Source organism: Schistocerca americana, chromosome X (assembly GCF_021461395.2).
Source record: "Schistocerca americana isolate TAMUIC-IGC-003095 chromosome X, iqSchAmer2.1, whole genome shotgun sequence".
Taxonomy (NCBI): Eukaryota; Metazoa; Arthropoda; class Insecta; order Orthoptera; family Acrididae; genus Schistocerca; species Schistocerca americana.
This window is the reverse complement of record NC_060130.1, coordinates 1000063742-1000091092: the sequence shown is the minus strand read 5'-3', so window position 1 is coordinate 1000091092 and position 27351 is coordinate 1000063742. Positions and strand designations below refer to the sequence as shown.

Sequence of the window (27351 nt, the reverse complement as noted above, 5' to 3'; positions counted from 1 at the left end):
CTCTGGTTAATGGGTCCAGGCAGACAGGTTTTTTTAGGTTAAATCCAAAGTCCAGACAGATGACACTCAAGATAAATAGAATAAAAGAAACTTCATGCACAGTAAATAGGGGTGAAGCTAAGGCAGTATCAGTTTACTTCATCAAAATATCAGGGGAATAAAAAATAAAGTAGATGAGCTATTAGTGTGTTTAGATGATCTCAAAAATAAAAATGAGATTCATATACTCTGTCTGTCTGAACACCAGGTAACTGTGGGCATGGATAGTGTCAGTATAAGTGGGTATAATTTAGCATCTTACACTTGTAGATCTAGGATAGATAGCGGAGGAGTTGCCATTTTCATCAAGCAAGAGTATAAATGCAAAAATGTAGAAGTAAGCAAATTTTGTGTTGATCAGCACTTTGAGGTTTGTGCATGTGGACTTCAGCAAGATAATGTAGTATTGATATTAGCAACAGTGTGCGGGTCCCCATTAGGAGACCGGGAGCTGTTCATAAAGGTCTAACTCTCTATTATGCTGTATGTCAGACAAAAAGAAGTAGTTATTAATCTTTAGTGATTTCAATGTAAACTTTCTAAGTAATTCTGATAGGAAAAGTGAACTAGAAGTGTTATTAACAACAGATAACTTAGAATCAGTGGTCCATTTCCCTATATGTATAGCTCAAGGCAGAAGCATTTTAATAGATAATGTATTTGTACAGAAAGAAGATGTAAAACACACATGCTTTCCCTGTGGTAAATGGATTGTCAGACCGTGACACACAACTGATTAACTTACAAAACCTAACAGGGTGTACAGTTCGGAAACCATTAAGTAAAAGTGTGAGGTCGCTCAACCCGGTATCTATAGAGCACTTCAGAGAAAGCTTAAGAAATGTTAATTGGGGAGATTATATAATAATACAAATGCTAATGATAAATGCAACATATTTCTTAATAAATTTATATTCCTTTTTGAACATTGTTTCCCAAACAAAATTACTGAATGTAACACCACCACACTTTTCAATGAAATCTTGGATTACTACAGGTATTAAAGTGTCTTCAGGGACAAAAAGAAAACTGTATGAGACAGCAAGAACTAGTAAAGATACAGAATTAGTTTTACACTACAAAAATTATTGTGACATACTGAGAAAAGTTGTAAGGAAATCAAGAAATATGCATGTTAGAGAAGAAATTAACAACTCCGGCAATAAAATCAAATCAATATGGAATGTTGTTAGAAGGGAGACAGGAAAAGTAACCACTGGGGGAGGTAGCATTACTATGAAGGAGAACGAGACCATCGTAACCAACAGTACACAAGTAGCTAATGTATTTAACAACCATTTCTTAAGTGTAGGAGAAAAAAATTGGTGAGAACAGTTCAAAAGAAAAAAGCCAGGCAGTACATGGAAGAGTCTGTTTTGAAAAAATTTAGTCAGATTAAGTTTCACCTTACAACCTCTTGTGAAAAAAGTAAAATTATTAAATCTTTGGAAAATAAATGTTCTGTTGGAGTATGGCATCTCTAATAATATATTAAAACAATATGGAGCTATTACAGCTGATGTTCTGAATCACATACGTAATGCATCACTAACTCAAGGTATTTTCCCAGACAGGTTAAGATATGCCATAGTCAGGACTGTCTACAAAAAAGGGGACACCACAGATGTCAATAATTATCGGCCAGTATCCATGCTTACAGCATTTTCAAAAATCTTCAAGAAAGTAATGTACTCAAGAGTGGTTAGCCATTTCAAGAGTGATGGGATACTTAGTAAATCACAGTTCGGATTTCAAAAATACTGTTCCACTGAGACAGCAGTATAAAATTTCACTGTCCACATAATAGTCTTTAAATAGTAAAATGTCACCAATTGAAATTTTCCGTGACTTGTCCAGAGCATTTGATTGTGTGAACAATGACATTGTTACAAAAATTACAATTTTATGGTATAAATGGAATAGCATGTGAGTGGCTTAAGTCATACCTACAGAACAGGAAACAAAGTGTTTCTTTATATGGGTCAAGTGGTTTATTTAAATAAGTTTGCCACTTCATGTAACTGCAGTGAAATTACATTAGGTGTTCCACAGGGTTCAATCGTGGGTCTGTTCTTGATATATCGGAACAACCTCCCTTCTTATCTGAAGCAAGAAGCTGAACTGACACCGTTTGCTGATGATACGAGCATCATTATTAATCCAATAAAAGAAACTCCAATTGAAAATGATGCAAATAAGGTCTTTTGAAAAGTCATTAATTGGTTTTCTGCAAATGGGCTTGTTCTAAACTTTGAAAAAACACAGTACATCCAATTTTCTGCTGCAAAATGTACAGTTCCTTCAATAAATATCACACATCAACAGAAGTCAGTAGACAGGATAGAGCATACTAAGTTTTTGTGTGTATATATAGATGAGAATCTTAATTGGAAAATTCATATTTTGGATCTTCTAAAGCGACTAGGTTCAGCAACTTTTGCAATCAGAACAATGCCAATTTTGAGGATATAGAAATTAGCAAGCTAACATACTTTGCATACTTTCACTCTCTGATGTCATACAGAATATTATTTTGGGGTAACTCAACATTTAGACAAGAAATATTCACTGCTCAAAAGGAAGTGGTTAGCATAATGTGTGGGGTTCATAGTCGCACATCTTGTAGGCAATCTTTTTAAAAGATTGGGAATTCTTACAACAGCCTCACAGTACATTTACTCACTAATGAAATTTATTCTCAACAACATGGGCCAGTTTGAAAACAACAGTGACATTCATGATTATGATACCAGAAAAAGAGAAAGACTTACACTATCCTTTACTCAACCTACTGCTATAAAAATTTTTTACAAATTACCATATGAAATAAAATCTGTGACAGACAGCAGTAACAGCTTCAAAAATAAATTGAAATCATATCTCCTTGCCAACTGCTTCTATATCATAGATGAATTCTTGACTAGGAATAAAGAAGTCGATAAATATAGAATATGCATTTTGTGCCATTTAAGGGAATGGGCTAAATAATAGGAATATTAATCTTTTACTCTGTATTGTAAAATACATATATGTATTTAAAAAAATCTTGTTTCATATGTCCATTTCTTGTGCACTTGACACATTCCACATCATAACGGCTACTGTACAGTGCGATTGACCAGTGGAACACGAACCATCTAACTAACTCTATTCACAAGTCACTAAATTCCTGCGAATTATGGGGTGGTGGATTGTGGGCACGTAGCTGGTGCCCAATAAGTGTTACAGTGATTACAGATCAGAGCATTTGCTGGCTAATGCATCAATGAGGGTTCACTATCATGCTCCTAAAACCACTGAAGCATAATCCTGGCCTTGTCATGTAAAGTTACCCTGCTGGAAGATGTCATCCCCATCAGAGAAGACTTCAACCATGAAGTGAGGCAAGTGGTCCACGATAATGTTCACGTAGTTAATTGTTGTCATGGTGTCTTGGAGAACTACCATAGGAGCTATAGAAGCCCAACTCAATGTACCTCATGGCATAATTCTGCTCTCAGCGGCCAGCAACTGTGGTGCGGTGCATGTTTCAAGCAGCCATTTGCCTGTGTGATGGTGTGTAAGGACCCAACTGTCAACCTGGTGTAACAAGAAATGGCAATTCATTTGACAGGCGACATATTTCTATTGCTCCACGGTGGAAACTCGGTGATGCCGTGTCCACTGCAATCATAACTGACGATGTTATTAGGTCAAGACAGGAAGACACAGGTGTCGTGTGATGTGGAGCTTCATGTTAATGGCCTTTCATAGGTGTGCACTGGAAGGCTTGCGCCTGCACCAAAATTGTACTCTATCAGGTCTGCCACTGATCACTGCCAATCCTGGATTACACTGGGGGGATCTTCCGATCTCTGCCATCTGTGATGAGATGTGGAATCCTATGCCATATGCCCTATTTGTTATTCCACTGACCTTCAACCACTTTCCATAAGTGCTCATGACAGTAGTACGCAAGCAGGTGACCAGCTTTGCAATTTGAGATTCTCATTTGGAGCCAGAGCACCGCAATAATGTGCCCTTTGTCAAAACAGTATTAGTGTAAACCATTAAGACACTAGTTACACCAACCAGTATAACTTAAGAATGACAGAAAATGGTTTAGATTTTAGCAATAATCCAAAAAACTGTCACGGATGGAACACAATTTCTTGCAACGTTTATACATGGTTATTTACATATTAAACACTGCTTTATGGCTCTCTAGATATTTTATTGGGTTCTCTCACTCCTAGCCTAAAATCAACAGAATTACTATAATTGTTCAGTTATAGATTTACCGTTCTCATGTTTTTCGTCATTAGTGGGATGCTAAATGCATAGCTGTTTTTGCGAAATAGGTGTACACGTAATATCTTACCTTTCTTTAAATCTTGAAGTTTGTTCAAAAGATAACTTAACAACTGAAATAGCAACAGTGGGTGCAACTTTAAATTTAAATAGCTTCCAGTATAAAAAGCAAACGTTTGTCCTCCATCCTCATCTACAGAAGTGTCAACTTTAACTGTATTTCCTCAAATAATTTTGTGACGGATATTTTCAGGACAACGAAATGTAACTTTTGTTGATTCAGGAAACTATGACATAAATATAATTAAAAATAAAATTAAAAACAAAATCTTGGGCTCAGTATCAGTGGTGATACATTTGACCCAGTTTTGTTATGGAAATGGCAACATTTAGATAGAATTCCTTGCATCCCACTGCAAATGAGAGTTAAGTTCTGGATTAAATAAAGTTACACATTGTCAAACAAGGCATCTATTGCAGCCAACTTCTGTAAAATATGCTATTAGGTTGGTGCAAGAGTACATAGTGTTTTTGCATAAGTTTAATAAACACAACAGATACCCATTACAGAGACTTTAATTGTCAATAATATACTCTCCTTCACTATTCACAACAGCCTCACAACACTGGGTACTAATCACGTGGTTTGGAGGTGAAGGACTCTTTGAGCCATGTTCGGAGTGCATTCTCATCCGGAAAGGAAGTTCCTTGAAGGTTGTTCAATAGAGCAAAAAGGGGAAAATCTGAGAATGCAAGGTCAGGTGAATAAGGTGGATGTGGAATGACTTCCCAACTCAACTCCTGTATAGTGTTTTTGGTCAGTCTAGCAGAATGTGGGTTGGCGTTATTATGAAGTAATATAGCTTCATGCAGTATTCCTTGTTGTTGATACCACATTTGTTAAGAGTAAATGTCAGCAGTGACGGTTACGCCTCATGGAAGCAGTTTGTAGTAGACCACACCACCAATGTTCCACCAGATGCACATACCAAGCGAGGTGGCACAGTGGTTAGTACACTGGATTCGAATTTGGGAGGACGATGGTTCAAATCCACATCCGGCCATCCTGATTTAGGTTTTCTGTGATTTCCCTAAATCACTTCAGGCAAAGGCCGGGATGGTTCCTGTGAAAGGGCATGGCTGATTTTCTTCATCATCCGCTGCGACCGATGATCTTGTGGTTTGCCCCTTCCCCCCAAATCAACCAACCAACCAGATGCATAACATTATCTTTTGTGGGTGCGAGCAGGTGTTCGTATTGGTACTTACTGCTTTTTTTGAGCTCAACCATTCCTTTTGTTTGCATAAAGGTACCACTTCTCATCACAAGTAATGATGCAGGATAGGAATGGTCGGTGTTGTTTAAGAGTCAATTTATGATGAGCAAGCAGAGATGCACATATGGCCACCTGCTGATTTTTGTGATTTTTGGCTTAGAGCATGCGGTACCCATACACCACATTTTTGGACCTTCCCCATTGTATGCAGTGGTGGAATGATCACAGTTGATCATGTTTGCCTGATCTCGAGTACATTGATGTGGATCATAGTGGATTAATGTGTTTGAACTATCTTCATCAAACCCTGAAGCTCTTCATCAACGTTGAGTCACTAATGTCAGAAACAAAAACAATAGTCCTTAAAATGAGAAAATATTTTTTTTACCGTGCTGTTTCCAGTGGCACTATCCACACACACAGCGCAAATGGTTCTGACTGTCTGCACTGCTGTCACCCCTCTGTTTGACTCAAACAGAAGAATATGTCGGCAGTGTTCAGACTTCTCCACTAGGCACTCCATTTTCTGGCATATACAGCTTCTCTCACTATCTCCAAATGACAATGTGTAAACTCAAATAACAACAGTGAACTACAAATAAAAATGACAATTGATAAATGAACCCATAGCAACCAGAATGCCAGCATACAAAACCAAAATTTTATGAATTTGCGCATGAACCTAATATAAGAAATCATTACCAGTGCCGACTGACCTACACTGGCAATTATAGGATTATTTCTAGTTTCTTTTGTGTATGTGTGGGAATAGTTGCCGAGAATGAGCTACTTTGAAGAAGAAAACAGGCCACTTCTCTTACACTGCTTAGGTGCTGTATGTATATAGGCTACTGCTGCTATGACAAACTACCCATTTATACAGTGTGTCAAAGGAGGAATGGTAAATTTTCAGAGATGTGAGAGGAACAATCATTCAGAGCAAAAACACCTACTAGACATGGGCTATAAAATGCATTCCTGAAGAGCTATGAGCACTTGCTCAGCTTAGTTATTGTGAATCGCTTATCTTCTACTGAATAATTGCTCATAGCTCTTAAGGTATGCATTTTACATCACATGTTTATTAGACTTCGTTGCTCTTAGAAGGGCTGTTCCTGTCATACCCCTGATTATTGACCATTGCTCCTGTGACACCTTGTGTAACTACTGATTTCAGACACCATCTGTGCTGTCGTATTTATTGGAAAAGTTAAAAATATGTTTAATATTAAGCATTAGTGTTAACTGTGATTTACTTTTCTGAGATGAAATGTTCAGATAAATTGTAGGAAGTATGTCTCATAAGGCAGTCTTGTACTTTGTTCTTAAATATCCATGGATTTTCAATTTTGTTACTGATTTTGCATCAGAATATAAAGTTCTTTTCTGAACCATTGGCCAGTAAGCATGGTTTGTGTGGAATGTATTCTTCTATTAGTTCTATGATTCTGAGTTTCTAAATTCTCTTACATTATTTATTACAAATACCGGTAAATTTATTGCCACATAAATGTAATAATCACAAGGTCCATGAAAATATTTGAGTATCAACTTTATACACGTTTCAGTGGCATTAATGTGACCACTGCCAATGTCAGACATCAACGTGCCGTAACAATTCAGACGGCAGGTGGCTGCACTAGCAGTGGAGGGTATATAAAGCGTGTTGGGAGGGATGTGGAAAACAGTGCAGTCGTTGCAATGCAGAAATGGAGTGATTTATCTGACATCCAAAAGGGCATGATCATTGGCTTTCGGGCCAAGGGTGGAAGCATTTCAGAAAAGGCTTAGTTTGTAAACTGTTCTTGTGCTCCCAGGCTTCAATTACGCAGTGCATGGCAAATGGTGCTACCCAAAAGCGGCACTGAGGCAGCTGTGGTGCACCACAGGCCATGGATGACAAGGGTGAAAAACGGCTACAGAGACATATACATGCACACTGACATACCGCACAACTATTGAGCAACTTCCCCCCCCCCCAACCAACACCAGATGGACCACAAAGGGCTACCAACAGTGTCTCCTCAATGACCTTTCAAAATGTTCAAATGTGTGCAAGCTCTTGCGGGACCAAACTGCAGAGGTCATTGGTCTCTAGACTTACCCACTACTATGCTAAGAACAAAACACACACACACACACACACACACACACACACACTCACTGGAGGGAGGACTTGGACCTCAGGCGGGAGGGACCATGCAGTCAGTGAAATGGTGCCTCTAACCGTGCAGCAAATGACCTTTCAGTGAATGTTACTGCATATGGGCCTCTGCAATAGGCATCTGGTTTGTGCCTCCATTCTGATGGCTGTTCATTGGCGATGAAGGCTGAAATTTGTATGTCAGTATGGCAACTGGACATCCACTGAGTGGTGACTGATGGTGTTTCCAGATCACTTACATTTTATGCTCCATTGTACTTACGCCCATTGGCATGTACAATGGGAAACATCTGAAAACAAATGCCCTGCAACAATCATTGGAAGAGTCTGGGCTAGAAAAGGGAGCATTATGTTCTGGGGAATGTTTTCATGGCATTCTGTGGTTGATCTTGTCATTATGAGAGGCACAGTGGATCAACTCAGGTATGCATCTATCCGTGGAGACAGAGTCCACCCCTACATACACCTTGTTTTTCCTCAGCATGGTGGCATCTGCCAGCAAGACAATGCAACGTGTCACACATCTCACAATGCATATGCTTGGTTTGAATAACACCAGGATGAGTTTACCATACTCGCCGGACATAAACCTAGTATAGAATCTATGAACATAGATCTGGCTGTATGCACTGTGAATCCTCATCTGAGAAACCTAACGCAGCTGGCCATGACACTGTAGTCGATGTGGTTTCACAGCCCTGTCAGTACCTTCCAAAACCTAATTGATTCTCTTCTTGCATGACACACACTAGTCCAAGCTACAAAAGGTGGTTATTCAAACTTTTGACAGCTGGTCACAATAATATGACAAGATAGTGTGTGTACTCTTACTTCATGGTCAATCTGTATCAAGTGATTGAATCTGGAAGATGCTCCCCACTTGACCTTCTGGAGTTGGACAAAATTAGTTTGTAGGCTTAATGTGCCCAAGGGACCTCCACGAATGTCTGTAAAGTCTCAGCTCCATCTGTATTTCTGTGTAGGTACTAGAGTTGCTTTCCCAAAGACCACTTTCTTGTTAACTGGAAAACCCAAAAAATATTCTCAAGTGTAGCAAGCCATTGTTTGACATAATGGGATCCTCCGACCTGTCATCCTATTACTAATATTTGTGCAGAACACAGAAATAACAGAACAGAAAGCAGTGGCCATTGGCCAGCATCTCTTAAAACTAAATAAAAATTTTGTCACAAGGAAATTGCCTGGTATGAAAAGAAGGAATAGGTAGTGAGTAAAGGATACTGGAAACACGAATGTTTGTCAGTGCGTTGTCTATATGCCTGTAAGCAATTCAGTAACAGAAGAAAATTTCTACAGCTGCATTCACCATGTTATCTGCCTCAAAAGTTAACAAAAGTACCAAATTTTATCTGTATCTGACACCATGTATCTTGAAATTGACACAGGATTGGATGATTATTTATACCACTGAAAAGAGAGCATTTAAGGCCACCAGAAAACAAAAACACCTATTTCATGTTGGTGTCATTGCAGTCAAGTTGCAAAGATTTGGTGTACATTTGTAATAAAAAAAATTATAAAAAGAAATCCTTGTGTTGGTGCATCGTGGCCGTGCTACTATGTTGCAATTATTAGGTAACTCCACTGCCAAGGGGCAATGCCTTATAGGCAGTCAAGGTCAACCATAGGTGGATATCTTTACTAATATTTCCCAGCCTAAATATGAATAAAGGATTCCCAAGCCACAGTTGGCCCTCTTTCAGGCTTCCAAGCCATAATTATCCCTAATTCAATTCTGACACGAACTATTCACAGAACATCGGTAAAAAATGAATTCAATCTTAGGGAAGATCAGTTCGGTTTCTGGAGAAGTGTTGGAACGTGGGAGGTGATATTGACCCTAAGTCCTATTTTAGAAGATAGGTTAAGGAAAGGCAAATCTACATTTACAGCATTTGTAGTATTTTGCTAAGCAGCAATTCATATGGGTTGTGTACCAACATTAGTTTTACATTCTGATGTATAGAGTACACAGTGAGTGTGAACCTTCTAGCATCTACAGTCATACCACTGTAGAAGTAATTTAAAAAAATTTGTAAATTTTACTTCAGGTCCGATTCAGTTTTGATCATAAACGATTATTTCTTCCAAATAGTTCAGTAGCAAGTACTTTTCCTACTGTAATTTTTCTCCATCTATTTGAATGGCACCAGGCCATTTTGCCTGGATGAATTCTTCTGAATTCTTGAGCTTCAAAGAATTCTATAACCTTTTCCATATATTTTGTGGAAGCTTCTGTTGATGCACTCTCTTTGACTCTGCCAATATTCCTTTTTTCATCTTCAACCTCTTTGCTTCATTGAAACATCTTCTTAAACACAGAATTTTTCCATATTCTTCTTAATATACCAGGAATTAAGGTCAAAACATGATTTTTTTCCCCTTGATGATTGGCTGTGTTTAATTTAGTTGATCATCTGCTTGTAATCAAAATAGTTAAAACAAATAAAACAATGATCCCAATAGGTTTCTCCAATTGACTATGATAAAGTCCACCAACTATGCAGTTTTTGTTGAATCTCTGAATTTCGACAGAATACATCACAGATGCACATTCTTACTTGCACAATACCATAACACCCAAACACATTAGTGAGCCTGATAGGTGGCATGAACAGGGCATATAGCTATCAAAAATGTCTTTATTATGATTAAGAAACAAGAACAATTTGACAAGGTGTCAACATTCCCACATTCAGAGAGACACTGCTTAGAAGTGAGCTACTTATAGAAACAACTGCTACTGCTAAGAAAAAAAAAAAAAAAAAAAAAAAAGACTGCATACTTGAATGAGACATTGGGGGCATTCTCTGCTGCAGTGGAAGAAATAATTCCATTATCTCAAGCAGAGATGTGACCCCATGCCACATAATTATGAATATTGATATCAAAGAACTGCTGGAGGGATGGTCTGAATAACTGAGCAACAGGAAGTTAAACATGCACAAATTACAGTCGTTGCACATCACTGCAGATTTAATGATCGTAAAGTGTTTCATTTTTATATAATTGAACAGAGCCAGTATTTGTTTTCCTTACATAAAGGAAAATACATATGTCATTGTTCACAATTTAATGTTCTTGCTTTCCACATTTAAATTTACTGCATTTCTATTACTTTAAGGAAAGTCACTATCTACAGACCTTTCCATACCCTTCTAACAGTTTCATCCTCCTTCACCAAAGAAGATGAAGTAAATATTCCTGAATTCCAGTCAAGAGCAACTGCCAAGTTAAGAAACACAGAAATAGATATCCTCAGTGTCGCAAAGCAGCTTAAATCACTTAATAAAAGCAGGGCTTCCAGTCCAGATTGTATACCAGTCTCGTTCCTCTCAGATTATGCTGATACAATAGCTCTATATTTAGCAATTATATACAACCACTCGCTCACAGAAAGATCCATACCTCAAGACTGGAAAATTGCTCAAGTCACACCAATACCCAAAAAGGGAAGGAGGAGTAATCCGTTGAATTACAGGCCCATATCACTAACTTTGATTTGCAGTAGGGTTTTGGAACATATACTGTATTCAAACATTATGAAGTACCTCAAAGAAAATGATTTATTGACACGTAGTCAGCCCGGATTCAGAAAAAATAGTGCTTGCGATACACAACTAGCTCCTTATACTCGTGAAGTAATGAGTGCTATCGACAGGGGATGTAGAATTGAGCCCATATTTTTAGATTTCCACAAGGCTTTCAACAGCGTCCCTCACAAGCAGTCTTCTAACCAAACTGCGTGCCTATGGAATATCTCCTCAGTTGTGCGACTTGGGGGCTTTCAAATAAAAATTGTGTGTGATGGCCCTCAACCATGTACCCTCAAACTCTGAGTTGAAATATTAAAAGTTTTGGCTGGTTTCATTGTATAGGGGCTGCGATACATAATTGCTGCATTACAAGCCAAATACTGTTGAGTCTACAGTATACAGTCTGAATAGACACATGAATTGAATGATTGAAGGTTCGTATCACTCGGCAATTGTGAATCTTTTATGCAACATAGTAATTTATAAATGAAATATTGCAATTAAATAAAATCTGCAGATACTATCTTAACAACTTTAAATGATGAGTACGATAGCAGAAGTACCTTTTAGAATGCAGTTTATTACTGCAAAACACCTATTGGTGTCGATGTTCCAGCAATTAAATAAAATATAAGTTGAATAACAGGGAAACAGTAGATTCCTACTTCACGTGATTAGTTACGAACAACAACATAGCTCGCGAGATATTCACTTCTGATGCATACTACGTCTTCACTGCAGAAGCCACGGAAACTCACAAGTGCACAAGTTGGCACTAAGAAATATTTCTGTCTCCCACTACCATGCTCAAAACTGCTCCACTCTCCAAGTCATTCCCGTGACTCTGCATCCGTCACGCTGTAATGTCCAGGACTCTCCCATGTCCTGTGTGACTGTCCCTCGCACTGCACTGTTCAGAACTCCCCCTGTCCTCTCCGGAAAACGATGCTCCTCCCCAGCCGCCATACGTCTCTCCACGTGTTCTTTTTGGAATGATCCCTGTGATTGGCTGGAGCACTCCCGCTATGTCTCAAAGCCAACGCATACTCTTCAACATATTGAAACACATACGAAATATTGGATTTACATTTCAATAACTTGAAATTAAATAACTATTCCTACGGCTGGATCATAAACACGCTCTCTCACACATTATTAAATACATAAACAAATCAAATAAACGTATATCGAAGGAATAGAAACAAAAGGTAGGCCTGTAGGCTAATGTCTCTGTGCTTTCTAAAACACACTAAATGTTTAACCAATTTCTTCATTAATAGTATATATTGGATATAAACAAAGACATAGATGAATAAATATATTTATAAGCATGCTGTTACCGTTTTTTTTTTTGTGTAATTGTGGAGTACTTGTGGCCTGACGCAATAAGTAGTAATACGCCACTTTGACCTCCAATAACTCGTGTACTGCAAGTTACATGCCTGAAATTAACACCAATTTGGTTTACACTAATACCTTTCTAAATACATGTTGATAGACAAAATTGGATTAACTGTTTAGGTTTTGGAAATTTGTTGCTGGATGTTACTTGTATAATTTAATTTGTTCACACACTAAATTTTGAACTAATAAAGGTATCGAAAATCTGATTACGCCATCACAATTGTAATGCAAATAATGGTAATGTATATGTTTCTTTTTGAGGTATCATGGTTGATCTGGCCACTATTAATTTCTATACGAACTGTGAAATGTCTGCCATTAAGGTTCCACAAAGTCCGACATCTTTGGCATTCTCGGCATAAAAATCTCTTTCATTGACACAGTGTCACCAAGGAATTCCCAGCCACGCGGTCGGCTAGCAACCACGTGGTCCAGCTATTGTGTGGCATCACACGGTTGCTAATGAGCATCCTGTATGGCTGCCCCAACTCCGAATGTAGAGTATCTCCAGGGTGCCACAACTCACCCATTACCTCACAGGCTGGATTTGTGATGTCCTGTCAGAAAGGTCACAGTTGGTAGCAATCGACGGAATGTCAAGTAAAACAGAAATAATATCCGGTGTTCCCCAAGGAAGTGTTATAGTCCCTCTATTGTTCCTGATCTATATTAACGACATAGGAGACAATCTCAGTAGCCATCTTAGATTGTTTACAGATGATGCTATCGTTTACCATCTTGTAAAGTCATCAGATGACCAAAACGAATTGCAAAAGGATTTAGATAAGATATCTGTATGGTGCAAAAAGTGACCCTGACTAAAGAAAAGTGTGACGTTATTGACGTAAGTATTAAAAGAAATCTGCTAAATTTTGATTATGCAATAAGTCACACAAGTCTGAATTTTGTAAATTACAAACACCCTAAATTGGAATGATAACATAGATAATGTTGTGGGTAGAGCCAACCAAAGACTGCAATTCATTGGCAGAACACTTCGAAGGTGCAACAGGTCGACTAAAGAGACTGCTTACACCACGCTTGTCCGCCCTATTCTGGAGTATTGCTGTGCAGTGTGGGATCCACATCAGATGGGACTGACAGATGACATCGAAAAAGTACAAAGAAGGTCAGCTTGTTTTGTATTATCGCGAAGTAGGGGAGATAGTGCCACAGACGTGATAAGTGAATTGGACTGGCAATCATTAAAACAAAGGCGTTTTTCATTGGAATGGCATCTTCTCATGAAATTTCAGTCACCAGTTATCAACTCAGATTGTAAAAACAATGATCATCACAATAAAATAAGAGAAATCAGGGTTCGCACAGAAAAATTTAAGTGCTCGTTTTTCCTGCATGCCGTTAGAGAGTGGAGCTGCAGAGAGACAGCTTGAAGGTGGTTCATTGAACCCTCTGCCAGGCACTTTATTGTGAACAGCGGAGTAATCACGTAGATGTAGATGTTAATTAGAAAACAGTACACTATATCACACTAATCACAAACTCAACTTTGAACACAATTCAGCAGTATTGATTGGAAATTTTTGATTCTGGTGCATTCAAAATATAGCAGGAGATCTTAGGCACTTTCTTTCTTCTCTATATGTATAATGTTTCTGAAGCACACTTCCTGAAGATCTTTGTATCCAGATGGATCAAACTTATAACAGGACATTCAGATCTGTAACCTATTTGAACTTCTTGTGCTTCCCATTCAACCGGAGCAAGTTGGAGACAGTGAAATAGTGCAAAATCTGTCTCTGGAAAAACCTGCTTCAAGACTATCACTAGACTTACTACAAATGTGGTCACTCATGAAAACAAAACAGATTCATAGACCCTGCCTGTCAACTCATTTAAATCTACATTTATAACAGTGAAAACAATCAATTATTGACAAAATTATTTAACTGGGATAGGTAAAAAAATGTACTCGCTGAGCTGAGGCAGAACATACAAATAAAAGATGGTTGTCAAGAAACGGAATGTGGGACCTTAGTTTAGATAGTGCAGACGAATGGATTACCTAGCACATAAGGTAAAGAGACAACAAAACAGGCTGAGAAGAGGGTTACATAAGAAGGAATGATGGCCACATGGGCTAATATAACAACACAAGCAATCAATTATTGACAAAATTATTTAATTGGATAGATAAAAAAATCTACTCACCAACCAGCGGCAGAACACACTATTACACAAGCCACCTTGCAGGTTGTTTTGGTGGAAACATTGTCTACTTTCCTCTGCCAACACATTCACAAATGATGTGGCTGTTGGTAAGCCAATGTATAAGCTCAACTTTCTACATTTAAAAAAATGCTGTTGTGGATATTTTGTTAGTATGGGGAATTTTTTTTATTGCTTGGTTCTTCCTGAAAAATTGATTGTTTTGATTTTAAAAGGAAGCGTATCCATGACTCGGGATGCTATCTTGTAATGTGTACTGCTGGGGTACAGTTTTCTGAACAGTGTGGTGCTGAAATAATTGAATTGGATGCCAAGATAGCTTCCTTGAGAATGAAAATAAAGACTGGTTCTCTAATCAGCTTGTCATTCATAAGATGTTTAAACCTAATATCCATTTTTCCTCAAGGAATTGTTGGGCACTTGTATTATATTCAATGAGTCGGTGACCAAGCACACAGCTCTTTTTTGAATTTTCATTCTCTGTGAAGTGTGGCATTGTCACGATAGAGAAGTCTACTGTGATTGAATCGTATTTGACATGTGATCAACTGAAAAAAACACAATATTTTGTTACATAACCATGATAATGAAAGATGAAAAGTCTTGATAGATGTCATCATGAATGGTGCTCATGTACGTATTATAAAAAAATCTGTCTTCATCACACTTCATTTTTTGTCAGCAATTCTTATAATACAATTTGGCAGACTGCATCTGATAATGGTGGTCGTCTGCCAAAATGCGTTATAATAATCGACGTGGAAAAATAAAGTGAGACTCCGACTGTTGATTAACTGTATAAATTTATAAAGTGTCAATCTGCGCTGGTCTTTTTATATTTTGCTACAGTTTTCTGGTATCAAGGCTTCTTGTGGACACGAGCTTCATCCACAAGGAACTGCATTGAGCTTCCACAGTGCTATCCAGCAGCTTCTTTAGATGTATTGTGAAAAGTAGTGATTCTGTAAAAAAATCCTTTGGGTTTACCTGAACATACTTTCACATAGTGAAGGGAGACGAAAATTTAATAGTCATGGGTGACTGGAATTCGACAGTAGGAAAAGGAAGAGAAGGAAGCGTAGTAGGTGAATATGGATTGGGGCTAAGAAATGAAAGAGGAAGCCGCCTGGTTGAATTTTGCACAGAGCATAACTTAATCATAGCTAACACTTGGTTCAAGATTCATGAAAGAAGGTTGTATACATGGAAGAACCCTGGAGATACTAGAAGGTTTCAGATAGATTATATAATGGTAAGACAGAGATTTAGGAACCAGGTTTTAAATTGTAAGACATTTCCAGGGGCAGATGTGGACTCTGACCACAATCTATTGGTTATGAACTGTAGATTAAAATTGAAGAAACTGCAAAAAGGTGGGAATTTAAGGAGATGGAACCTGGATAAACTGAATAAACCAGAGGATGTACAAAGTTTCAGGGAGAGCATAAGGAAACAATTGTCAGGAATGGGGGAAAGAAATACAGTAAAAGAAGAATGGGTAGCTTTGAGGAATGAGATAGTGAAGGCAGCAGAGGATCAAGTAGATAAAAAGATGAGGGCTAGTAGAAATCCTTGGGTAACAGAAGATATACTGAATTTAATTGATGAAAGGAGAAAATACAAAAATGCAGTAAGTGAAGCATGCAAAAAGGAATACCCCCCTGCGGGTTCGGGGGTTAGAATAGGCCCGTGGTATTCCTGCCTGTCGTAAGAGGCGACTAAAAGGAGTCTCCAACGTTTCGGCCTTATGTGATGGTCCCCTGTCGGGTTTGACCTCCATATCTCAAAATTTTTCCGAAGAGCGAGCCGATTGGGGAAGGGCGCCTTACTTGGTGCATTGTGTCCGTGTTGTGTTGAGAACTTTCGCCATCTTATTCGTCGTTGCATTGCAGTCTTGCCCGCTCTCCATCTCTTGGGCATCGATGCGCCCCTGCGTGCACTTTCTGCCAAGCACTGTGCAGGGCCATTTTCTGCACTGACGACGCCCATGGACCACATGTCACCTAACATCCAGCACGGTAGCCAGTCCGTTGTGGTGGGGCCGCCATGTACCCTCTTGGTTGTAGCCCCCTGACAACACAGGGATCGCTCTACTGATGCCTGCGCCGTTCACTCCCCACGTATGCCAAGGAGTAGATGCCCATCTCCCTGGGGCATCAGGACTCCCGGCAATGGCCATCCTGCCAGGTGGCTATTGCTGTGGCTGGGTGGCGCCCGTGGGGAGGGCCCTTGGTCGGAGTAGGTGGCATCAGGGCGGATGACCCGCAATGAAGCGTGGTACATCATCTCTCGCTGGCGGCCAGCCGCCAGCAGTCTCTAAGCGTTCTCGGGCTCAATTTAATGCTCAGAAGTACGATCCGAAAACGTTCCCTTCCCTGGCCACGCCGTGGGAAGAGCGTAAGTCGCAGGATGGAGTTAACAGTTATTCGCCCCGATTCTTAGTTTGCACGCGAGCTGATGGGGAGTCTTTTCTCTCCACAAAGCCTCAGTTCTTCGTCGAGCATTTAGAGGACAAGTTTGGGGAGGTGGAGGGCTTGTCTAAAATGCGCTCTGGGTCAGTACTGATACAAACTGCATCCTCCGCCCAGTCCCGCAGGTTACTTGCTTGTGACAAGTTGGGGGATGTTAACGTTTCTATTACACCACATAAGAGTTTAAATATGGTCCAGGGTGTTATTTTCCATAGGGATCTCCTTTTGCAGTCTGATGACGAGCTGCGCGCCAACTTAGAACGTAGAGGTGTTCATTTTGTCCGGCGCGTTCATCGGGGTCCGAGGGACAATCAGGTTGCTACCGGTGCCTTCATCTTGGCCTTCGAGGGTGATACGTTACCGGAAAAGGTCAAGGTGATGGTCTACCGATGTGACGTCAAGCCCTATATCCCACCCCCGATGCGGTGCTTCAAGTGCTGGAAGTTCGGCCATATGTCTTCCCGCTGCACTTCCAGCCTCACATGTCGAGATTGCGGACGCCCGTCTCATCCCGATACTCCATGTGCCCCGCCTCCCATCTGCGTCAACTGCGGGGAGCACCATTCACCTTGCTCGCCTGACTGCAAAGTCTTTCAGAAAGAGCGCAAAATCATGGAATTATAAGACCCTGGACCGGCTGACCTATACTGAGGCCAAACGGAAATATGACAGACTCCATCCTGTGAGAATGACATCTTCGTATGCAGCTGCTACAACAACTGTGCTAGCTCCATCAGTTTCGAGACTTCCAGCCAGCTCGATAAGCAGTAGGACTCCTTCTGCCCCCTTGCCCGTGGGGGGCTCTCCCCAACCGGTTGCTCCTGCACCACCTACTTCAGGAGCAACCTCCTCCCACCCGTCGGGGACGTCCGTCCCCGCTTCTCAGCCGGAGAAGCGCCTAACTTCTTCGGCTACTCTCGCCCGTAAGAGTTCCCTTGGAACCCTCCCTTCCCAGGGTTCCCCCAGCGGGAAGGGTGACGGCCACCAGTGGCATAAGTCCTCACCAGCAGCCGGGCGTAGGGCTTCACGATCCTCCTCTGTCCCGGAGACTGAATCGGTGAAGCCTTCCCAGCCGGTGAAACCCAAGGTTCAGCGAGAGAAGTCCAAGAGAAAGACCTCTAAGGCTAAAGAACTTGCGGTGGCACCAACCCCACCGCACCTTTCGCGCTCTGCGTCTGAGGATGAAGTCGAGATTCTAGCGTCCGCTGAGGACCTTGATCTCGCTGGTCCCTCAGACGCCATGGATGCCTCTCGTCCGGGTACTGAATCGGTGGCAGTGAGTGAACAAGCGGCGTAAATTGCCTTCCCAGTCCTTTCACGCCTTTCTCAGCCATGGACAATACCATCCTCCAGTGGAACTGCGGCGGTTTTTTCCACCATTTAGCTGAGCTCCGCCAACTTCTCAGCCTTCGCCCTTTCTTCTGCATTGCTCTCCAGGAAACTTGGTTTCCAGCGATGCGAACCCCCGCCCTCCGTGGCTATCGGGGTTATTACAAGAACCGAGCAGCTTATGAAAGGGTGTCTGGTGGAGTCTGCATATATGTCCTTCACACTCTGCACAGCGAGTCTGTCCCTCTCCAGACGCCTTTAGAGGCTGTCGCTGTACGCGTGTGGATGCCACAGGCTGATACCGTCTGCAGTCTTTACATTCCACCGGATGGTGATGTCTCGCAGCATGTCCTGGCTGCACTGGTCGCCCAATTGCCGCCACCTTTCTTGCTATTGGGCGACTTCAACGCTCATAACCCTCTGTGGGGTGGGTCAGTGGCAACAGGTCGAGGCGCCATCGTTGAGCATTTATTGTCGCAGCTCGATCTCTCGCTGTTAAATGATGGTGCCTTCACACACTTCAGTGTGGCGCATGGCACCTACTCCACCATTGACCTTTCAATCTGTAGCCATAGCCTCTTACCGTCTGTCCAATGGAGTGTGCATGACGACCTGTGTGGTAGTGACCATTTTCCGATCTTTTTGTCACTACCACAGCGCCACTCTTCTGGGCGCCCTAGCAGATGGGCTATGAATAAGGCTGACTGGGACTTGTTCTCCTCCACTGCCGCTTTTGAGCCTCTCTCTACCGATGACATTGATGCGGTGGTTCAATCGGTCACCACCGGCATCGTTACTGCCGCCGAATCTGCCATTCCCCATTCCTGTGGGTCCCCTCGGCGGAAGGCTGTGCCTTGGTGGTCGCCTGAGATCGCTGAAGCGATTAAAGATCGCCGGCGGGCGCTCCAGCGTCACAAGCGACACCCCTCCCTCGACCACCTTATGGCCTTCAAACGGCTGCGTGCGCGGGCCCGCCTCCTTATCCGCCAAGGCAAGAAGGAGTGCTGGGAGCGGTATGTGTCCACCATTGGCCTCCATGTCACTCCCTCACAGGTCTGGGCCAAGATTCGACGCGTCTACGGCTATAGGCCACCTGCCAGCGTCCCTGCGCTCTCACTGAATGGAGCAGTTTGTACTGACTCCGACGTCATTGCCAATCGCTTAGCAGAGCATTTTGCTATGAGTTCCGCTTCTGCGAATTACCCCCAGGCCTTCCGCTCCATTAAAGAGCGGATGGAACGTCGGAGCCTTTCGTTTCGCACCAACCACCCAGAATCTTACAATGCTCCATTTAGTGAGTGGGAATTTCGCAGTGCCCTCGCTGCTTGCCCTGATACCGCTCCTGGGCCAGATGGCATCCACTGTCAGATGCTGACACACCTTTCAGTGGACTGCCAGCGGCGCCTTCTCGATCTTTACAACCGTCTTTGGGTCGAGGGGGAGTTTCCGTCGCAATGGCGGGAAGGCATTGTCATCCCCGTTTTGAAACCTGGAAAGAACCCTCTGGAGGTGGACAGCTACCGTCCCATTAGCCTCACCAACGTTCTTTGCAAGTTGCTTGAACGGATGGTGAGCCGGCGCTTGCATTGGGTACTGGAGTCTCGGGGCCTTCTGGCTCCATCTCAGGGTGGGTTCCGTAAAGGCCGCTCCGCCGCCGACAATCTGGTGAGCCTGGAGTCGGCCATCCGTACTGCCTTTTCCCGCCGTCAGCACCTGGTCGCTGTCTTTTTCGACATGCGGAAGGCGTACGATACGACGTGGGGTCATCACATTCTTTCTACGCTCCATGGATGGGGTCTTCGGGGTCCTCTGCCGATTTTTATCCGCAATTTTCTGTCGTGTCATACCTTCCGCGTGCAAGTCGCGGCCTCGTATAGTTCCTCCCACGTCCAGGAGAACGGTGTGCCACAGGGCTCTGTTTTAAGTGTCTGTCTGTTTTTAATAGCCATTAACGGGCTTGCTGCGGCCGTGGGAAATTCTGTCTCCGCTTCCCTGTATGCTGACGACTTCTGCCTTTATTACAGCTCTACTGGCATTGCAGCTGTTGAACGTCAGCTACAGGGCGCTATCCGTAAGGCGCAGTCTTGGGCTGTAGCGCATGGGTTTCAGTTTTCGGCAGCCAAGACCTGCGTTATGTATTTCTGCCGGTGCCGAACAGTCCATCCTGAGCCGCGGCTTTATCTTGCCGACGAACTCCTTGCTGTGGTGGAGACCCACAGGTTTTTGGGGGTGGTTTTCGATGCCCGGTTGACTTGGCTGCCTCATATCCGGCAGCTGAAACAGACGTGTTGGCGGCATCTAAACGCTCTGAGATGCTTGAGCAACACCCACTGGGGCGCCGACCGCTCTACACTATTGCGGCTCTACCAGGCGTTAATCCAGTCCCGTCTGGATTATGGGAGCCTGGCTTATGGCTCAGCATCCCCATCTGCGTTACGGGTGCTGGACCCGATTCTCCACAGCGGGATACGCCTTGCCACTGGTGCTTTCCGCACCAGCCCTGTGGACAGCGTACTAGTGGAGGCAGGTGTACCTCCACTGCGGTTCCGACGCCAACGTTTGCTGGCCGCTTATGCTGCCCATGTTCTAAGCTCGCCCGGGCATCCAAACTATCGTCTCCTGTTCCCGCGGTCGGTCGTCCGTATGCTGGAACGTCGGCCCCGGTCTGGTTGTACAATAGCGGTCCGCGTCAAGGAGCTTCTCTCTGGGCTCCAGGGTTTCACTGTTCCACCTCCTTTCCGGGCTACTTTGCATACACCCCCATGGTGTGTTCGTCGCCCTAGCCTTCGGCTCGACTTGGCACAGGGCCCTAAGGACTCAGTCCCTCAAGAGGCCTTCCGCCGCCGCTTTTATTCCATCCTGGCCACGTATCAGGGCTCTGGTGTTGTTTACACTGACGGTTCGATGGTTGCTGGTCGTGTCGGATATGCGCTCACTCTAGGGGACCTTTCCGAACAACGTTCCTTGCCGGATGGCTGCAGCGTTTACACTGCTGAACTGGTCGCCATCTTTCGTGCCCTAGAGTATATCCGCTCCTGCTCAGGTGAGTCCTTCGTCATCTGTAGCGATTCCCTGAGCGGTTTACGAGCTCTCGACCAGTGTTTCCCTCGTTCTCGTTTGGTGATGGCTAGCCACGAGTCTCTGCATACTCTCGCCTGTTGCGGCCGCTCTGTGGTCTTTGTGTGGACCCCCGGTCATGTCGGTATCCCGGGTAACAACCATGTTGACCGCCTGGCGAAAGAGGCCACCAGTAAGCCATCTCTGGACGTTGGCCTCCCAGAGACTGATTTGCGGGCAGTCTTCCGCCGCAAAATCTTGGCGCTATGGGACGATGAATGGCGCGAACTGCCAATGCGCAATAAACTCCGTGCTGTCAAGGAGACGACGGCTGTGTGGCGGTCATCCCTGCGAGCCACTCGCAGGGACTCAGTAGTTCTTTGCCGGCTCCGCATTGGCCACTCCCGGCTGACACACAGTTATTTACTGCGCCGGGAGGACCCTCCTCTATGTCGCTGTGGGGCAGCTTTGACAGTGGCCCACATTTTGCTGGCCTGCCCCCTTTTAGCAGTGGTCAGGCAGACATTTGCGCTGCCTGCTACGCTCCCTGCCCTTTTAACAGACGACTCCACTATGGCTGACTTAGTTTTACGTTTTATTCGGGCAGGGGGATTTTATCATTTACTCTGAGTGTTTCTGTTTTATTTTATTGTTTTGTGTTGACTCTGGCCTTTGGCCTATGATTTTCCACTGGTTTTTCAATGTGTTTCTAAGTGGTTGGCCTTTCCTTTTTTATGTCTATGGTCGGCCAACCACCGTCACACTCTGTGTGGTTTTAGTTTGTTTTGTCTTGTCTTTGTCTCAGTATCTCTTGTTCTGTATCGTCTGTGATCTCTTCTGTTCCTTGTTTTTATTCTCTGTGGGTGTTCTTTGTCTTTGGAAAAAGGGACCGATGACCATGGCAGTCTGGTCCCTTTAATCCCCCAAACCAACCAAAAAGGAATACAAACGTCTCAAAAATGAGATCGACAGGAAGTGCAAAATGGCGAAGCAGGGATGGCTAGAGGACAAATGTAAGAATGTAGAGGCTTATCTCATGAGGGGTAAGATAGATACTGCCTACAAGAAAATTAAAGAGACCTTTGGAGAAAAGAGACCACTTGCATGAATATCAAGAGCTCAGATGGAAATTCAGTTATAAGCAAAGAAGGGAAAGCAGAAAGATGGGAGGAGTATATAGAGGGTCTATGCAGGGCCGATGTTCTTGAGGACAATATTATGGAAATGGAAGACGATGTAGATGAAGATGAAATGGGAGAAATGATACTGCGTGAAGAGTTTGACAGAGCTCTGAAAGACCTAAGTCGAAACAAGGCCCTGGGAGTAGACAACATTCCATTAGAACTACTGACAGCCTTGGGAGAGCCAGTCCTGACAAAATTCTACCATCTGATGAGCAAGATGTAAGAGACAGGCGAAATACCCTCGGACTTCAAGAAGAATATAATAATTCCAATCCCAAAGAAAGCAAGTGTTGGCAGATGTGAAAATTACCGAACTATCAGCTTAATAAGTCACAGCTGCAAAATACTAACGCGAATGCTTTACAGACGAATGGAAAAACTGGTAGAAGCCGACCTCGGGGAAGATCAGTTTGGATTCCGTAAAAATGTTGGAACACATGAGGCAATACTGACCCTGCGACTTATCTTGGAAGGAAAGGCAAACCTACGTTTCTAGCATTTGTAGACTTAGAGAAAGCTTTTGACAATGTTGACTGGAATACTCTTTCAAATTCTGAAGGTGACGGGGGTAAAATACATGGATCGAAAGGCTATTTACAATTTGTACAGAGAGCAGATGGCAGTTATAAGAGTTGAGGGACAAGAAAGGGAAGCAGTGGTTGGGAAGGGAGTGAGACAGGGTTGTAGCCTCTCCCCGATGCTATTCAATCTGTATATTGAGCAAGCAGTAAAGGAAACAAAAGAAAACTTCGGAGTAGGTATTAAAATCCATGGAGAAGAAATAAAAACTTTGAGGTTTGCCGATGACATTGTAATTCTGTCAGAGACAGCAAAGGACTTGGAAGAGCAGTTGAACGGAATGGACAGTGTCTTGAAAGGAGATGAACATCAACAAAAGCAAAACGAGGATAATGGAATGTAGTCGAATTAAGTCGGATGATGTTGAGGGTATTAGATTAGGAAATGAGACACTTAAAGTAGTAAAGGAGTTTTGCTATTTGGGGAGCAAAATAACTGATGATGGTCGAAGTAGAGAGGATATAAAATGTAGACTGGCAATGGCAAGGAAAGCGTTTCTGAAGAAGAGAAATTTGTTAACATCGAGTATTGATTTAAGTGTCAGGAAGTCGTTTCTGAATGTATTTGTATGGAGTGTAGCCATGTATGGAAGTGAAACATGGACGATAAATAGTTTAGACAAGAAGAGAATAGAAGCTTTTGAAATGTGGTGCCACAGAAGAATGCTGCAGATTAGGTGGGTAGATCACATAACTAATGAGAAGGTATTGAATAGAATTGGGGAGAAGAGGAGCTTGTGGTACAACTTGACTAGAAGAAGGGATCGGTTGGTAGGACATGTTCTGAGACATCAAGGGATCACCAATTTAGTACTGGAGGGCAGTGTGGAAGGTAAAAATCGTAGAGGGAGACCAAGAGATGAATACCCTAAGCAGATTCAGGAGGATCTAGGTTGCAGTAGGTACTGGGAGATGAAGAGGTTTGCACTGGAAAGAGTAGCATGGAGAGCTGCATCAAACCAGTCTCTGGACTGAAGACCACAACAACTACTACTTTCACATCTGAAGATTGTTTTCTCTGTTGAGAATCAAATGGAGAGAGCTGTGTTAGCAATTTTTCAAACCAGCCAGAGTGATGTTGATATTCCATTTCCTAAAATTTTGTTGATTATGGAAACCAAATTGATTCCTGTAGAACTGATTTTCAGTCTTCCCCATCCACCTCTTATCCTAGTAAGTTTATAATACTCAGAGAGCTGTGATAGTTCCTTTGGGCATATATGTTTCATTGTTACCTTAAACAATTGCTCTGTACTGTATACAGTGGTTGCAGTAAACTGATTAAATATTTGATCTGTAGTAAGAGATGTAAGCCTTTTCCTGATGTCCTGACACTTACAAAATATAGAACAGGGAAAATGAAAGTAACTCTAGACACTTATTTCATAGTACAAATGTGTAACCATTTCTATTGTCATGACAACCACCTTCACATATGTGAAAAGAAGAGATTCTTTTCTTGGTCTGTATAGGTACCTTGTTAAGCAAATGGAGTTTGGAAAAATTTTCCAGTTTTCTACATATAGAACTTTTCCTAGTTTCCCAACTGTAATATGATGTTTACAAGTTTTTTGTATGTTTGAAGCCATTGATAACCACATTCCACCCATAGCGTCATATTCCCACTGGGATCCTTATACAGTTAAAATGTGTGTGATTGTATGGTGTCAGTCACTATGCTGGTTACATAGTACAGACAAATAGTTGCTATTATGATAGCTACTGGTCAAAGTTGATGAGTTTTATTGTATTATTCACTACTTCCACAACTGACTACTGCTGTCTGCAAAGTAATTAATAGTCAGCATATCTTTCTTGGGAAGTGTTCTGTGGGTTGAAGGCATGCATAACACATAGGCCTTAAAGAAGGGTGTGTAGAAGGTAGAGAAAACACAAAGTATTCTTTGGCGGGGGGGGGGGGGGGGGGGTGATGAAATGGTGAGTACGATGATCAAACTGATAGAAAATAGTTGTTGCCCTCTGAGAAACTTTGAACTACAGACAGTCATGTCTGTTACACTTGTATGACCTATATTATCAGAGAAATAAAATGAACTGTGAAGAATGTTCCACAAAGAACAATACGTTCATATGAGGCAATGTCTGTATCGTCCCATTCAGATGTAGATAACTTCAGTTTAGTGTTAAGCATTCCAAAATAAGAAATTTTATGATGGTGCAGTATTCCAGTTTATCCATTTGAAGAAAGCACCCAGAACAGAAATACAAAATTGTTCTGCAAATAAAGTTAAACATTAACTTAAATGTATGTGGAGTGTGTAGCGATATAGCAAACACATTTTGTCAGTATCATTGCCATCTTCTGTGTTAGTTCCAGATTTTTCTCCTTGACATTTTCAGAACAGTATCCACATGTGTAATTGAGTTAACTTATATAATTTCATTTTCCTGTGCCCCTGGTGTAGTGTGTTGCTGAACTGAAAATTTTATTCATTGTAATAGTTCATTAAGCCAAGAAAATTTTGTGACTGATAAACGTATTTTGCAGAAATTTGATTTTGAGTGGGTAATATATTTGTATTTTTTTTAAACAGTTGGTGAAATTCATTGAAGATGTCACTGATGATGTAAAGGGAAAGGATAAAGAAATAAAAGCATATAGACAACAATTTAGTGGTGACCTAAAGGAACAGGATCATAGTGCTGGAGAGATTACGGATGGCCCAAGACATCGTGCAGGCGGTGTTCTTGTTGGCAAATCGTAAGCCAAAGCATGTATTTAAACGTGTGTTAATGCTAAATACCTGGACACTGTGCAATATTTATCATTTCTTTTGCAATGAAATTGATGACTGTTGTAAATAATAATAGCCTACAGGCATTGCTTTAAAATTTTGTTGGAGGTTTTTATGCTGTTCTTTTGTTTTATGTGAATCTGTGTTAATTTCTCTGTTAACTTAATTACAGAAACGCTTGTAAGATACCTTCAGTTACTTTGCGTCCAGAAATAACTTTAAGTAGCATTATAAAACATTTTAAAGTGAACCTAGTCGTACATTGCCATCTGTCTTCCACCATCAGTTACTTCTGTGTATACCGTTACTTCATTTATTCTTACACACTTTTATGTTTAGTGGTCTTTTTGAGATTTGGTGGTTTTTGTGTTGACTACTGTGTTTCCAAAATCATTAAATGCTGAATAAAAAGGTGTATGTTGTTTTATTTTTGAGTTTTGCAAAATACAGTAATTTCCCAAGCTTCAGCCCACAAAGTATCATTTTAAATGATAATTTTCATGTTTTTGTGAATAGAATTATTTAAAACATTGAAATGTGATCAAGATACTCTTTATTTTGTTGCATGAAGAATTTGCAGAGCTATTGCAGTGATCTTGAACGGAATTTCTACAAAAAAAGGGTGAAATACTTTCAGGGAATAGTTTTAAGCTGAAAACATACTTTTTGTTCATATCTGAAATGTGAATAATCTTAGATTAAAGTTAGTTTAGTTTAGCTGAATGCGGTGTAAAGAAGTATTTTAGCATAAGATATGAAAAAAAAGCTTGTGTACTCTGTAATACCATTGCAGCAACCTGATACTCATCGGCAATTCATTTAGCAAAGCAAGTTATTTTGTTAACAGTTTATGGAGGTTGGTTTGAACACCACGTTGTTTTACTATTCAGGATCTTAGTGGAGAGGAAATGGTTTTTTTTTCCGCTGGCCCCAGAGCTACAGACAGTTTTAATAATCTCTCAGTAGTGAGTAATTTAAGTTTGAACACTTTCTTTGTGGATAGCACACAGTTTTTAACATCATCATTTCAGTGAAAGTTTTGTGAATGTCAGATG

At 41.8% G+C, this 27351-nt stretch overlaps 1 protein-coding gene across 1 annotated transcript in view; it reads left to right on the top strand.

Annotated features, from left to right (window-relative positions):
* Positions 1-26708, top strand: part of LOC124555508 (prefoldin subunit 2-like) — a 32302-nt gene extending 5594 nt beyond the window's left edge. The window contains exon 3 of the mRNA XM_047129454.1: positions 26096-26708. Within this exon, the coding sequence (XP_046985410.1) occupies positions 26096-26266 (171 nt within the window). The 3' untranslated portion in view covers positions 26267-26708. The remainder of the gene's footprint in view (positions 1-26095) is intronic.
* Positions 26709-27351: the final 643 nt, after the last annotated feature.